This window comes from Culex quinquefasciatus, chromosome 3 (assembly GCF_015732765.1).
Source record: "Culex quinquefasciatus strain JHB chromosome 3, VPISU_Cqui_1.0_pri_paternal, whole genome shotgun sequence".
NCBI lineage: Eukaryota > Metazoa > Arthropoda > Insecta > Diptera > Culicidae > Culex > Culex quinquefasciatus.
Window position 1 is genome coordinate 23,500,679 of NC_051863.1, and position 16,129 is coordinate 23,516,807.

The following is a 16,129-nucleotide window of genomic DNA, read 5'->3' on the forward strand; positions in this document are numbered from 1 at the left end:
GATCTAGCAAATTTTTAACAATTTTGCATGGCAGTTGTTTGAGCAGTCGGTGGAGTCGGGTGTTTTTGAAAAAAGCAGAAACCGGAGTCAGAGTCACTGCCTACATTGATGTTCTCAGCCGATCCAAGGGTCATTCCGAATATACCACCAATGGCACAAGCCCTTGCGGGCCACGGAATCGGATCGCTGTCCACCCGCGGCAACCCGTCACGCACAAGACCCAGCGACCTGATGGCCCACATTCCTGGCGGGCACGTTCGCTTGGTCCATCTACAGAGGGCCCATAAACAAACTCCACCGCCACGACGACAACAACAACTGCAACAACGCTTTTCAATTAAAAATCTAATTACAATATTTTACCCTGCTTAATGTTGCCTGACTTACCTACCTAAGCCAAGTCAGACAGAGAAGTAGGGAGGGGGTTCCATTCCAATAGCTTCTCCCATTTCTTCCCGGCTGGGTGGGCCCATTTTCCCTATCCACAGACCAGCACAGACAACAACAGGGCATTACAAACCGAAGAGAAAAAGACATTTTACGACTTTTCTCCTCTGTAAACATCACATTGGGCGTTTTGCATTGCACTCGGCAGTGAACAGCGAAGAAAAAATCGAGTAATTTTTGCACGATCGTGATCGCAGAAGGCCCTGCCGTTCGATCGTGGGCTGATGTTCTTGGTAGGTGGTCAGCCGCGATCCAAGCAGGCGGTGGTGTGCACAGGTCCCCTTATAGGAAGCCCGAGGGGGGAGACATTAGCCTGGGGGATGTGTCTCTGCTATGGGAAGGGGTGTCCTACCCCCTCTTCGTGGAAGGTTTTAGGGATGGTCCGTTTTGGTAGAAACTTTGGGATTGAGTGAGGAGCTTGTATCAATCGAGTATCAAGATCACGGTAGAAAGATGGGAATGGAAAACCTTGTCCTCAAGTGTTTTGATTTTCTAGTTCCTTCTTCCAAAATCCTCATAAAGCGAAAGTGGAACGTGGTAAACCGCTAAAAGTGATAATTTGTAACCTGACATTTTCCGGACATGTAAGCACCCATGTCAGCTGTCAAATTAAGCAGTGAAACTTGAATCTTGTCCAGATCTCTGTGGTCGCGGTGACCATCCCTCGGGTACAGAGTGTAAACAACTAGATCATGGCGTTGAACGGCCCTACAGGAACAGCAAGCGAAGGGTTTATTGTGCATATCATCATCATCATCATCAGCGTAGTAACGTAGTTTGAGGTTATTTCCCCCTCTCGGGGCAAGGCCCTACCCGGCTGATAAAGTAGTTGCTGCCGGGGTCTTCACTGTACGTGTACGAGACGTTGTAACAGCGAATCGTGATTATGTAAGTCGAGTCTCAGAGAGATGTTGGTCAGAAGGAAAACAAAGATCGTGGAGGCAAAGCCTGCTCCGATCGGAAGTCTGCACGTCTGCCGAGTTGTAAACATTAGCCTGTATTAGCTTGCATGCTCAGCAGGCTCTTAGTAGGCTGATGAATATTGATTATTGTGATTGAATTTTTGTATCTTGATCGACGATAAGCAGCCTGTACGAGCGCACGTGTTTCGTAATTTGTGGCCAGGCTTCGAACCCTTTGGTGGGCAGCAGCACAGAGTGAAAGCACCTAATGCGTGCTCAATTTGATGTAAATTATTAGCAAGCTGTGAGTGGCGTAGCCAGCAGTCAGTGGTGTGAACCATGTTTTCATCATGTTCAATGCATGTACCCGGTCAGCTTAATAGGTTGGGCATTAGGATGGCTGGATGAGCTAACGAAATTACCTAGATTACGGCGCTTGATTGAGGATGATGGATTTGTGTTATTATAATGTTGAAGGTTTCCAGGGCTTAATGAGCCATCAAGAACATTATGGTGAGATAATAGAATCAATCTTCTTGGTAATTTGTTGATATAAGATTGGTTTAAGAATTTGTTATACATTTTTTCATCTTATCGTTCAAACAAACATTTTTTTAAATTCAAAATCGGAATTTTTTGATATTTTTTTCGAAAAATATTTATTTTTTGCAATCTACAAATATTTTAGGGTATATGACCCTATTTTGGACCTAATACCTATTTTGGACCTATTCCCATCAATAGAGTTATCTCAGTCTTTTAAAGTAGGATTTTACTGAATTCAACGACCAGACGGTTTTGTTTTGTATCTTACCTCTAAATATTGTTTTATCGAAATAATATAATTTCTGAAATTAATATTTTCCGATTTATAATCTTGGATAGGCCCTTTGGTTTATCAAACCAAGTTTTTTTTTATGTGTGCGAATTGCCGCCGCACGCCGCAATTCGAGTTGTCAAAAATTCAACCAATCACCAAACTCTGATCCAAATTAGGTACATTGATGGCTCTAAAATACATTCAATACGTTCAAAATGCATCGTATTTTTTTTACAGAAAATTGGCTAAATATTTTTCAATTTTCAATTGTATTCCTTGTCAGGCATAAATTAGGCTACAAAACAATCCTGGAACGAGCCAAATTAGTTAAACCGTTCCTGAGAACGAGGCGAAATATGTTGTTGATTTGCATAGTAGGTCCAAAATAGGGTCATATACTCTATGAAGGAAAAGCAACCCTGCAAAAAATATTTCAAAAAGCAGTGACTGCAGTCCGATAAACAAATTAAACTCAAATTAGGATTTTTCTCGAAATTCTTTCAAAACTTAAATGTTCAGTTTTTTTCACCCCAAAACGTTTACAGTCATGCCTCGATTTAGCACCGCATATGGGGGATGCAAAACCGAGGCGTGCATAACTGAAGCACAGAGCTTATGGGATTTTGGCAATATGAGAGACATTTGCTATAACCGAATGAAGAATCATGCAAACATCCAACAATTATAGTATTTTGGAAACGGTATGATGGTATTATACATAGTTACATGAAAATTATCACAAAGATTTTGAAAATGCAATTGGTTTACTCTAAAAAATCCTCAAAATATTTGTTATTGCAATATGGGTATCAAATGATCATGTTTTTGTCATACATTTCAAATGAAATATTTTTTTTAAATACTGAAAATTTTCACAAAACTATGATTTTCAAAAAAGACATAAAATTTCAGTTTTTTGGAATATTGGTATTAAATGACTGAGATTTCTTCATACATTTCGAATGTAACAACATTTTTTTTTGAAAATACTCAAAATTTTCACAAAACACCTTATTTTTGATAAAATACTCAAAATATCAGTTTTTCACAATATGGGTATGAAATTGTTGAATTTTTTCATACATTTCAAATGTAATGACAATTTTTTCTGAAAATACTAAAAATAATCACAAAACTACGTTTTTTCGAAAACAAAAACATTCATAATTTCAGTTGGGTAACTAATGATCGGAATTTTTTCAAACTTTTAGAATGTAATAAATCTTGAAACCTTGAAATTTTCAGTAAGTTTTAAAAAATACGTTGTTTTGTGAAAATTTTGATTACTATGAAAAAATGTCATATCTTTCGAAATTTATTAAAATATCTCGATCATTTAATACCTATATTGAAAAACTGAAATTTCGAGCATTTTTTCGAAAATACGTAGTTTTGTGAAAAAATTGAGTATTTTCAAAAAAATATGTTATAACGTTTAAAATGCATGAAAAAATCCCGATCGTTTGATACCCATATTGTAAAAAAACTAAAATTTTGAGTATTTTTTTCAAAAATGCGTAGTTTTGTGATTTTTTTGAGTATTAAAAAAATATATCATTCGAAATGTATGAAAAATCCCGATCATTTGATACTCACATTGCAATAACAATAATTTTGAGTATTTTTTCGAGAAACATTCCATTTTCAAAATACAGAAAAACTACGTATTTTTGTGAAAATTAGTTTTCGATACTATAGCTGAACAGTTCAATTTTTCTGCACTCATTTCAGTGCTGAAAAGTAGAACTGTTTAGCACTGGTATTCATTTTTCATTCTAATGTTATTTTTGGCAGAGAAATGTAGACCGCATCGAGAGTAGAAGTAGAGAATGACGGGAAAAGTAAGATGCTTCACGACGGATTGAAATAAGTAATTTGATGTTTGAAAATTTGTCTGAAAATATGTTACATTTTCCCAAAAAATATTTTTTATCAAACAGTACCAGAGTTTGTATCATCTTAAACTTTTGCGCAAATATGCTTTTTACAGTCCCGTGAAACATATAAAGAAATCGAAAATTGTAAAAACAAGAAAAAGTGTCATGACTTTGCCGAAGTCACCAAATCGATCAGCAAATCGCTTCTCAAATGCCCATTTTTTTATGATCGGTTCGAAAAAAATGTATGTAACTAATGATGCAAAATGTTTTTTTAGAAAAAGTAAAAAAAAAAAATACAAAGAAAAATCGATTTCTGAAAACCATTTTAGCAAACCATGAAAAAAAGTAAAAGTAAATTTAATTGATGCCAGAAAATCCTTACAAAATCGAATTCGAGTGACCGTTTTTAAATTGACGAATATAAAAATTTGCAAAGTCTAAAGTATCGTACAAACAAACATTTTAAAATATTTTGAGAAAAGTATGTTTTGTTCAACATATTGAAAATAACCAGGCATTTTTTTATGGTACAAAGAAATGTTAATAATAAGGTCATCCAACCACGTGGAAACTACAGAAAGAAGGGGGAGGGGGAGATTCCCAAAAAAGTGTCCACGTAGTTTATGGATAGTCCCTAACTATTAAATGAGAGTGAGAGGTGAGATTTGTGTCACAGTTTTTTAGGGGAATTATTTGATTTGTAGAAAATTCTATTCTTTTTAAAAAGTTCAAAGAAAAGTTGTTCAAAGTTAATCAAGAAAAACTTTAATAAAAATCATAGTTTAAAAAATTATAAACGTTTACTCAATTTATCATTATTAAAAAAATATATAAACTTTATTGAATTATTTTTATAACGACAATATGAACAAAAAAGAGCAGTGCAATAATTTATAAAGAAAATTTGGCCCATTAATAGTCAAAATTAGTCGAAACGCCATTTTAGTCGCCATCTTGGATTACATATTCCTAGTGATGTGAGAGAATTTTTGGGCCATATTTCAGTTAAACTACTCAAAATTAGACAGAGATAATTTTTATTAGTGATTAGATTATCCAGAACTTCTGATACTCCGGTCTGGACTGTATTATAATATGCAGAATTCTATATTAAATTTTCAAAAGGAAACCTATGACTGATATGTTGTTTTGAAAATTTACTCCAGAATTATTTAAATTTGTAGCAATGCCCAATTCACACCTCGTCGTGGTTGCACTCTCCGGCTAATCTAGCGGTATTCCCAACCTTACGACCTGTACCGGCCGCGACCCCACTAAAATGACCACCGTGACCTCCCCCGAGCCAAGCTGAACCGGACAGATGCGCTGCATGACGTGATGACGTAACGGAACCACTTGGACAGACCTCGCCGCATGGTTCTTTCTTTCCCACCGTACACGGTCTGGCGGGTGTTTAAATTGAGTTTTAATTTTTAAACAAATCTTTTCACAAACTGTATCGCAACAGCCGTTAGAACTTAGAACATTTCCCGGCGGCCCCGTGACGGACCGAGCCAGGGAACGGTCCGCTGATAATTTTTTGTTCGAGGTTATACGACCACGATCAACTCGCGCAAGTCACGATCGATGATTGGGTTTGGTTTGGTAAGGGAAAAAACGCTTTGTTCTTATTATTTGGGCTCATTGATTCGCGGTCAGTTTTCACAAGTTCTGACAAAAATCGTACAGGAAAATCAAGTTCACAAAACTTACCGTGGAGGGCAGGCGCACAGGGGTTGGGTGTAGTTGAGCCGGACGTAGACAGCGTTGCAGACCTGCGAGAGAGAAAAAAGAAAGCGATGCACACAAAAAGTTAATCGGTTTTTGAGGTTAGGTTCTACGATCGACACGTGCGTCCGGGTTTGGAGATCAAGAAACGCGGAAATTCTGGACAATTTGGTCGGGTGCCCCCCCGGACGAGAGTTGGTTCAGTAACGGTTTTGGATGGATTTTGCGACCGCGGGTCGAAAATTGACTCATTAGCATTCGGAGTAATCTTGGTGAATTTATTTTTGCTGTCTAACCCTTCTCTTCCTCTGGAGCTTATATTCAGCAATTCCCCACGAAAACAGCCGAAATAATTAGACCCATATTTTTTTTTTGCCATTAGGGTGACCTACGCCATGTTAGGGTGGTCCGAAAAATGGCAATTTTCGTAGATTTTCGCAAAAATCACGAAAACGAAAACGGGAAAAAATCGTTAGGGTATCAAAATTTTCGTAATTGCAATATGCAACTTTTGGTATCCTAACATGTATAGGTCGCTGAAATTTTCAAGTTATCGCAGTTTTAGTGAAAAAAGTCGATTTTTGCCGTTTTCGTCATTCTTCCGTGTTTGCGCGCAGCGCGTCGAAAAACCCTCTTTTTATTTTCAAAAATCGTATTTAAGAATATTAAAGACATAACTTCACCATTGTTTGATATGTTTTTTGCAAAAATCGACGATAATTACCATTTTTTGGGCCACCTTAACACGGTGTAGGTCACCCTAATGGCCAAACAAAAAAAATACGGGTCTAATTATTTCGGCCAAGGAACCCCCAGAATTTTGAGCCCGATTTCCCTTGTTCAGAGGATCATTTCGATTAACGTTTGTTCAGCGAAAACTTTATTCTCTTGGTATATGATTTTTTTCATTAATTTTACATATTTTTAAATAAATGTATTATGCTTAGTTTTGTTTATTGGATGTAAAAGGCCTGTTCTACCACAATCAATCATTATTTTTTGTCTATTTGATTTTTTTAAAATTTTTCAAGCCACTTTCTCGACTTTTGAGTGATTTATTTTTTTCATTTTAAATGGAATTATTAGCATTTAAATTGCTTAAACCTAAACATTCCCTGAGCATTATGACTATTAAATGACTCAGTTGTTCTCTGCAATTAAAATAATAAAAAAACATGATTTTTCACAAAATTGCGTTTCTGAAAAAACAACTCCTACTCCTTTTTTTCAATTATGGTTAAAAAAATATCAGAAATATCTCATAGATATCAACAGAAACTGTCTTTTTTTAATATTCCAAATATTCAATTAACTACGCATTTTCGGATTGGAAATTCCTGATAGATATCGATAGCTAGAGCATTTTTTGAAATACCTTAAGGATTCACAAAACTGTTTACTTAAAAAAATGATGTGTTTGTAATATGGGTATAATTAAATAATTGATTTCAGATATAGATAGTAAAAGCAATATTTCTGAAAAGATTTTAGATCTACGTTTTTATGAAAAAAAATACTTTTATTTAATGTTTTTGCAATATTTGATCGAGATCCATGATCGGGAATTTCTGAAAGATTTTGATAGTCAGTTCATTTATTTTTGAAAATACTCAAAAATTGTGCTAAGCTTTTTATTTTAAAAAAAACTAAAATTTGCTGGTTTACTAAAAAAACTGAAATTTTACGATTTTGTAATATGGATATCAAATGATCGTTTTTTTTTTGATTTTTTTTTATTGCGTTAATTTATAGAGGGCAAAAAGTTTACACTCGTACTACTTGCATTTTTTCTCAAAAGTTGTTCAAAGAGCTGTAAATTCAATTTTAAGTTTGCATCCCTATGTAACCGAACAGCGAAAATTTGAATCGTCATTCTTCGATGCTTTGCGCCATCTGTTGGAATTTTGAGCTTTTTATCGCGAATAGCCTAAAGGACAATCCATCAACCACGTGGACAGGTTTTTGGAATCCGGATTTGGAAATTTTTAAATATTTGTAATACCGCCATATAATTAAAAGATTTTAATTTCCTTTTTTTACACGAATTGATTGAATTTATAATTCGCCAGCCGAGGGTTACCCCTAGAGGGTGACGATTCTCGAGATTTTCAATTTCCCGGGAATCGAGAGTTGAATTTGGCCATTTCCCGGGAATTCCCGGGACCCGGGAGGTTTTTTACTATGCCAATAGTGCTAAAATTTAATAAAATGAAAAGTAATAAATTTGTTTTTGTTTTTTTAATAAATTCAGTTACAATTGATTCATACTAATTCTATGAGACGATAACTTAAGCAGCCTCATAATTTTAAGGAACTATATGAAACTTTTTGATTTTTTTCTGAAATACAAAATCGTTTCCTGAGTTTTTTAAGACTCAAAATTATAGTTTAAAATGTTTACGAATCTTAATTCGCACTGAGTCATTTTTCAAAAGTTTCACAAAGTTGTTATTAGATTTTTGTAAAAAAAATAACTAATATAACTAATATATAATTTTCCAGTATCGGGAATTTTGCAATATGATAAACATCGACTGAAAACAACAAATTCAACTTTTTTTTTGTTATTTTTGAGGTCAACTCTAAAGTTTAATTGAAGAAATATTAGAGTTATCAGGAAAATTCATATGTTCACAAAAAACTAGATTATGAGGATTGCTATGCTCAAGAGAAGATTATGGAAATAAACTTAACTTGAAAAATCTTTTCCCTCTTAGAAATAATTAAAAAAAAAATATTTGAAAATAAAACATTTGATTTCATGTCTGGGGTGTAACTGGTAAATATTTTTAAAGGTCAATTTTGGGGTCCAAATTTTTCTCAATTCTAGCGTTTGGAATTTTTGACAAGTTAAAGTTTAAACTTTCTGGATAAGAAGATTAGAGAAGCATTGGTTTTTTCGAAATTGAACATCGAACATCGAACATTGAACATTAAATGTTCAAAACATTTTTTTCAAAATGTTTTTCTTATTAGTTTATCTATGTATGCTTCAATATTTATTAGTTAAAAAATTCCCGGGAGTCTCGACCGAATTTCCCGGGAATCGAGAGATCCAAAATGGTCGATTTCCCGGGAAATTTTTCCCGGGAATTCCCGCTCGTCACCCTCTAGTTACCCCCCAAAGCAAACCCTCCTCCCCGGCATTTCTCCATCTTCCCCGTCTTCCTGTTCAATTTGGCATGTTGGCTCGGTTCCAATTGCATGCAATTACGCGCTCGATCCCGAGTTGAAGCAAAAATTCAAACAAATCATTTCCTCCCATTTCTTGCCTGCCTCGCCCGCGTTGGCGGCCAATGTTTTCGGGATCACTTCTAACCTACTTTTAAAGCCGGCAATTTTCCGCGATCGCTTGCGCAGCAAGCCATGGCCGGGCAAAAACTTTGGCGTAGGTCAGATCGGCCTCCGCCGCCACCGCAATAGCCTACTTTTTTCGAACTAATTTCGCACAAACTCTGGTGATCGTGTTTTGATTCGGAATGGTTTTTTTTTCTGAAAATCTTCCGCTTATCGCGCGAAGATCCGCCGCAAGATGGTGTATGTCAATGAACCCTTAATTACAGCAGCGTCTTAAAATCCGTCGGAGCTGTAATAGTAGGCTGCGGTTTGGCGTGTTGGGGCCAATTTCAAACACGTGCTGGCGGCTGGGGGATCTACGCCAGTAAGCCACTGTGGCTAATTTTTTTCGCGCGGTTCCGAAATTGCAACCTTGGCGCGCGGCTTCGTGAACCAGTTATTAGCAGATCCCCGGGTAATGGGCACCTTCGTTCTTCACACTCTATCGCGCACCGCTAGTTAAAACCACTCGCAAATGTGGCGGAATTTTCGGACTCACCTGCTGAATCGCGCACTCCGGCAGGAAGTAGATGTGCTGATTGTGGGGATAGTAGTGGTACTTGGTGGGAGCCAGGCCGACCTGTGGAAAAAGAAAAAAAAAAACACGCAAAGGTTAGATTTTGTTGGTTAAACTATGTTTTAGGTATAATCTATTTTTTCTGTGAAAATTACGGGGCGAAACCGCCAATGGGAGTTTAAATATCGTAATTTTGTTGCCCGCAGTGTTTATTTACATTTCGATTCTTCCCCGGTGGTCATTGTACTCCCGACCGTCTAGCTGCAAAAGGTGCGAAATATTTGCTTGGCTTAACAGAAAAATTACATGACTTAAAAATTCGGAAGCACCGGTCTGCTCAAGCCATTAGATACGTTAGTCGAAAACAGTTACGAAATTCGCATTATGAGTTCATCGAACTACGCTAGGAGGTGAGGTCGGGTTAGGCGCCCAAGCTGTCACTTTGAGTTCCGGAAGCCGGGCGCGATCATCAACAAAAACTACAACGCCGACACTAATCTGTGTTGACCCCGCGGGGAGCGGTCCGACCACCAATGACGAAGAAGGGTTGCGAATATCAGCGAAACAAAGCAACCCGGCGCGGCGATTGACAGCTGCGCTGGTTGATTGATGGAACTGGCCGGATGATCCAAGGAGCCCGAGCTGATTTCTCGCGTGAGGGGGCTTAACACGGGGGGCAGTTCAGCGAGATAATTAATTAATGAGTGATGGTAAACATAGATATTAGACGGGGTAGAAGCAGATCAGAAGGGGGTGTTTTGGTTTTCACCTGGTGCGTGATGATAACCTGTTAGGAGGGGCGCGTGCTAGGCTACCGTAGAGCGGCGTAAGACTTCGACTTCTGCTCTTCAAAATGACCCAACTTGATCGACTTTGCCAGTGATTTTATATGGAAAAGAGTTTCATCTAGGATTTTCAAACCCAGAATGTTGGAGAAACGAGTATTCTTTGGTTAAATTTACTAACATTTAAGTTTAATTTACCAATGCTTATATGCCAACCGAAACTGACAGCCCAAATCAAAATGACAGCAATAAGTACTGGCAACAAAATATTTCAACTGATTTTTTGTTTTTTGTTTTTTTTTTTTTTTACTGAAAGACTAGCTGGATCAGTATTTGAATGATTTGACAGTTACAGTCTAGACTCGATTATACGAAGGCATCGGAAAAATTTCAGTTCGAATAATCGAATCACAAAAAATGGACTACGCTTAAGTGATTTAGAATTTTTGAATCCAAGATGGTGTATTTTTGTATTTTGTATTTTTGTATTTTTGTATTTTTGTATTTTTGTATTTTTGTATTTTTGTATTTTTGTATTTTTGTATTTTTGTATTTTTGTATTTTTGTATTTTTGTATTTTTGTATTTTTGTATTTTTGTATTTTTGTATTTTTGTATTTTTGTATTTTGTATTTTTGTATTTTGTATTTTGTATTTTGTATTTTTGTATTTTGTATTTTGTATTTTTGTATTTTGTATTTTTGTATTTTTGTATTTTTGTATTTTGTATTTTTGTATTTTGTATTTTTGTATTTTGTATTTTTGTATTTTTGTATTTTGTATTTTGTATTTTGTATTTTTGTATTTTTGTATTTTTGTATTTTGTATTTTGTATTTTGTATTTTGTATTTTTGTATTTTGTATTTTGTATTTTTGTATTTTTGTATTTTTGTATTTTGTATTTTTGTATTTTTGTATTTTTGTATTTTTGTATTTTTGTATTTTTGTATTTTTGTATTTTGTATTTTGTATTTTTGTATTTTGTATTTTTGTATTTTTGTATTTTTGTATTTTTGTATTTTTGTATTTTTGTATTTTGTATTTTGTATTTTGTATTTTTGTATTTTTGTATTTTTGTATTTTGTATTTTTGTATTTTGTATTTTTGTATTTTTGTATTTTGTATTTTGTATTTTGTATTTTTGTATTTTTGTATTTTTGTATTTTTGTATTTTGTATTTTTGTATTTTGTATTTTTGTATTTTTGTATTTTTGTATTTTTGTATTTTTGTATTTTTGTATTTTTGTATTTTTGTATTTTTGTATTTTTGTATTTTTGTATTTTTGTGTTTTTGTATTTTTGTATTTTTGTATTTTTGTATTTTTGTATTTTTGTATTTTTGTATTTTTGTATTTTTGTATTTTTGTATTTTTGTATTTTTGTATTTTTGTATTTTTGATTTTTGTATTTTTGTATTTTTGTATTTTTGTATTTTTGTATTTTTGTATTTTTGTGTATTTGATGTTGCTGGAGATGTTTAATTTTTTAATTTTAACGAAGAAGATTCGCTTCCGTGAAGGGCTAAGGAGTCGTAGTCGATGATGTCAAAACTTTTGGAGATCCAAAGTTGGAGTGGGAATTGGAGGAGTCGAATCTTTTTGTAGAGCTGAAGTCGTAGTCGGCAAAGCATATTTATGTACAGAATAGAGGCAAAACCATGAAACATTTTTTCACCACTTTGCACTTTTTGTGCGATGAAAAAGACTTGGAAAACCTTCGAAGATCCTATGGTACGGTATAATCGCATTAGCATGATACCGCTAATCATCATGAACATCGATCGCTAATGAGCAATTAGTCGCGCACGTGTCAGTTTTATGCTTTCACCGGGCTCCGCCAGGAGGCGGCTAATGACCACGTGGTTACACCGTGTTTTGCCTCAATCATGCAAATGTGCGAAAAAGGATGACTGCAATCATCGTGGCCTACTTCGCGGGTGATCACCAACAATTACCCCGCAGATTACTCAATAACCGCGGCACGTGGTTGACCTTGCAGAGAGAGAGAGATTGCGGATCAGGTCACGCAAGATCGACATAACCGGGCTACCGTGGTCCACCCACATCGCTGTACACCCGCAATTATCCGATCCGGATCACCCGCACAGATGGAAAGCGGCGACCTCGCGGCTTACCCAGTAACCTCCTTTCACCCGAGGTAGTATCGTCTTGGTCCGGACCGGATCGACAATAAGAACGTGTCAAAGTCATCAACCTTCGATCGATCCCCACCGACGTGTCTTCTGGCGCGGAAGACCTTCAATTATGTCCAGTCGGTCGTCGCCTCCTACGATGGCGCCGACACTTGGTCGCAGGTTCGTGCTCTCTTGGCGTATTTGATTCAAAGATTACAAGATATCAAGATGGCCAACTCTTTAAGAGGCAGAGCCATCCGTTGGGTTTGTACTTAAACGTTTTCATAACCAAAAATATGTCCACAAGCCTCAACTGCGACAAGCGAGCACCACCCCGACCACTTGCACAGATCTTCAACGGTGGTCAACGCAGAATCAATCAACCCGGTCCCCGGCGGGTCCAATACGACGGTGCCGGAGATGATTCACATCTTTTGACCACCATGACCACCTACTGCCAGAGGAGTAGGCTATTGATTATTGAGTGTATGAAAAGTGAAAAGCGTTCCGCAAACACTTTGAAAGGTTGGCTGCAAAAAAGAAACAGCCACGCCCCCTTTTTGCCCGTCTTTTGAATGTCAGAGTTCTGGAGAACTGGGTTGCCCTTCGGGACTTTGGCATGGCTTGCGCTTATCTACCAGCGCTGGAGCGATTGATCGCTCGGACCGTTTCATTAGTTCGCATCAAAGACGGGCGCCGAGCGTTAGCGTGTTTGCGTGCAAGTTTCGCGTGTTGCGCGGCCAGCGTTAGTTACACCACGCGGATCATCACTTTGTACAAAACACGCGGAATGACAGATGGCGTGCTGGTCGCAAGTACCGACAAGTAGGCGGGCTGGCGGTTCCTGGCGCGGGAAATGGGTTACTGGGATGGGTTGGTTTTTGTTTTGCTAATAGTCGAGTGTTCGGTGAGCTTGCGAAAATAAAGGAAAGAGTCAAGTACGGGGGTTTGTGCATGTTGTGGGTAAACTGTTTTGCATGAAGCTTGGAAGATGCCAATTTCGAGCTTGTACTTGTTTATTTCTTTGCTGCAAAGTGAACTCTTTGTCCTAGTTTTTGATTATAGATACTACTTCCTGAACAATTAATAATCGGCAATTAGTGGTTGATTTCTGTGTAACGGCCAAGTTCCAGGGTCAAACGATTACGGCGCGAGAAATAAATCCTACTCCACGCACTGCTGTCTTCATATCCAGCGCGTTTTGAGCCCAGAGGGCTCTATAATTGAAAAGTTTTCACTTCCTGCGAGTTTGCCAGAGCCGTTGCGAATTTTAATCACGGCGCGAATAATCGATGGTGATGATGGTAACTGGTGGTCGACGCCAAGATCCAACACAGCACATGCACAAAATGACCGGAAAACAATAAATACTGCCAGATCTTCGTGGCCAATCGCCACACGTGTGTGCGTTGACCCTTGGCCTTCTGGCCTGGAGCGATTTGCATGCTTTGGAAAAGGTTATTAGCTCAGAACAGTGGAATAGATTCAAACTTATTAAGAAAAATGCTTCAAATAGAAAGAACTTCGGCAGGGAAATTCTTTACTTAACTTTTATTAAATTCTGAAAACAGTTGATTGTTTTTGAAAGTCTTGCTTGGAGCCTTTCAAATAAATTCAATTATATTCGATTTTAAAACATTTAAAAACCTATAAAATTTTCACAAGAGATTGGGACCAATAAAATTAATGTAATTAAAACTAAACATTAAAAAACAAAAGCAATCGGAAGAAAACCCACTAGAAATACAATTTTTGAAATTAAATACGAGGATTCAACAGACACGTTGAACTATTTTGAAATACATTCAACCTCAATATTTAAACAAGAAATATTGAAATTTGACCTTTTCAAAATCCAAAAATAATGACGAAAGAACTATTATAATCTTTATCAAAATTTGATTATTCTATCCGATAATAACTAATTTAATGTAAAAAAAAATCTTCTCAGCCTTTCACCAAAAACATTTTTTTTTGAAATGTAGTATGTTAAAACAGTGTGCGTACTCAAACAAATTTAAAAAATACGTATTTTTTTTAAAACGTTAGAACTTTGCAATCTTATTTTGAATCCTCAAACGGCGCAACTTTTTAAATAGATTTTATTTAGGCAAGATTTCTGGTGCTTTTTTTAATTTTCACAAAATATCGTATTTTTGAAAATATTTAAAAAAAAACTATTGTTTTCGATACAACGTCAAATGGTTTTTTTTCTTACGATTTTAACGAATTTAGAGTTTTACTACACACTTAGATTTTTTTTACCGAATTCGATAGTTATGAAATGAAATTTTCGAAATCGGTATACTTTAGATCGGTAAACCATCTTTCAAAATGAACAAAATTTTACCGAATTATGGTTGTACGATGAACAATAATGAATTTCATTGTCGAATTTCGGTAATTTTTTACCGAATTTGCTGAATTGCGATTTACCGAACTGTTAAATTTAACGAATTCGGTACAAAAATCTATGTGTGCACAGATTCTCAAATTATTACAATATACTGTAATTATTAAATTACTCAGTTTTTTACAATTTGCATTACGGGTAAAAAAATGGGTATCAAACGACGCAAATTTTTGTTCAGATTTTAATAAATCAGAATTTGAGATTAAATATTCTTAAATTTTAATAGAATTATTTTAATTACATTTTTAAATAATTTTCAATCGTGGTACAAATGAACAGATTAAAAAAAAATAAAAAAAAATAAATAAAAAAAAACGTATTCATAAAAATACTCAAATTTTCATATTTTACCACATGGGTATCAAACGATGCAAAGTTCTGTAATGATTTTCACTATAACAGAATTTTAGTCTAAAGTTTTCAAATTTTCTTAAAATACCGTATTTTTAGAAAGTTTTAAAATTTTCATTGTTTGAAATATGGGCTGAAAACGACGCATATTTCAAATCAGTAAAATTAAACTAATTTAACAAACGTATTTTGAGACAGCTTTAGTACTTTTATTGCTGTTTTGTGAAAATATCAGAATTTATGTTACAGAAATCTGTTATAGTGATTTTTTTTTTAACAAAATTTGGTACGTTTATGTAAATAATAAAAATCTGAGTATTTTAATAAATGTATTCTGTGATAATTTGAGCAGTTTACACTAAAACACTTATTTAATAAAAATCTAAACAAAATTTAATTTCGAAAATTTGGGTATTTCAAAGACCGGTAGTTTAAAAAAACCTTAGTACTTTTTTTGTTGTAAAATATAGTGCGGTATTTTATGAAAATTTGAGAATTTTATGTTAAAAAATCTGTTATAGTAAATTTTTTACATTCGAATATCTGAGTATGTTATGAAATGTATTGTGATAATCTGAATATTTTACACTAAAAACATTAGTTTTTAAAAAATCCAAACAAATTTTTTTTTCTCAAATTTGGGTATTATAATATCTGGTATTTTTTTTGAAAATATGAGTCTTTTAGATAGGAAACTCTAATTTAATGAAAAATTATAAAATATTTTGGCTTCAATATTTTTTTGGGTTTCAAATGTTTGCAATATAAAAGTATAAATATAAATAGTATAAATCTTTTAGTATGTTAAAAATATGGT

The 16,129-nt window shown here is 35.1% G+C and overlaps 1 protein-coding gene across 1 annotated transcript in view; it reads right to left on the reverse strand.

Moving 5' to 3' along the window:
• Positions 1-16,129, reverse strand: part of LOC6039333 — a 172,494-nt gene that overhangs the window by 18,243 nt on the left and 138,122 nt on the right. Inside the window, exons 3-4 of the mRNA XM_038264862.1 lie at positions 9,613-9,693; positions 5,763-5,824 (exon numbers count right to left, since the gene is read on the reverse strand). Of these exons, the coding sequence (XP_038120790.1) occupies positions 5,763-5,824; positions 9,613-9,693 (143 nt within the window). The remainder of the gene's footprint in view (positions 1-5,762; positions 5,825-9,612; positions 9,694-16,129) is intronic.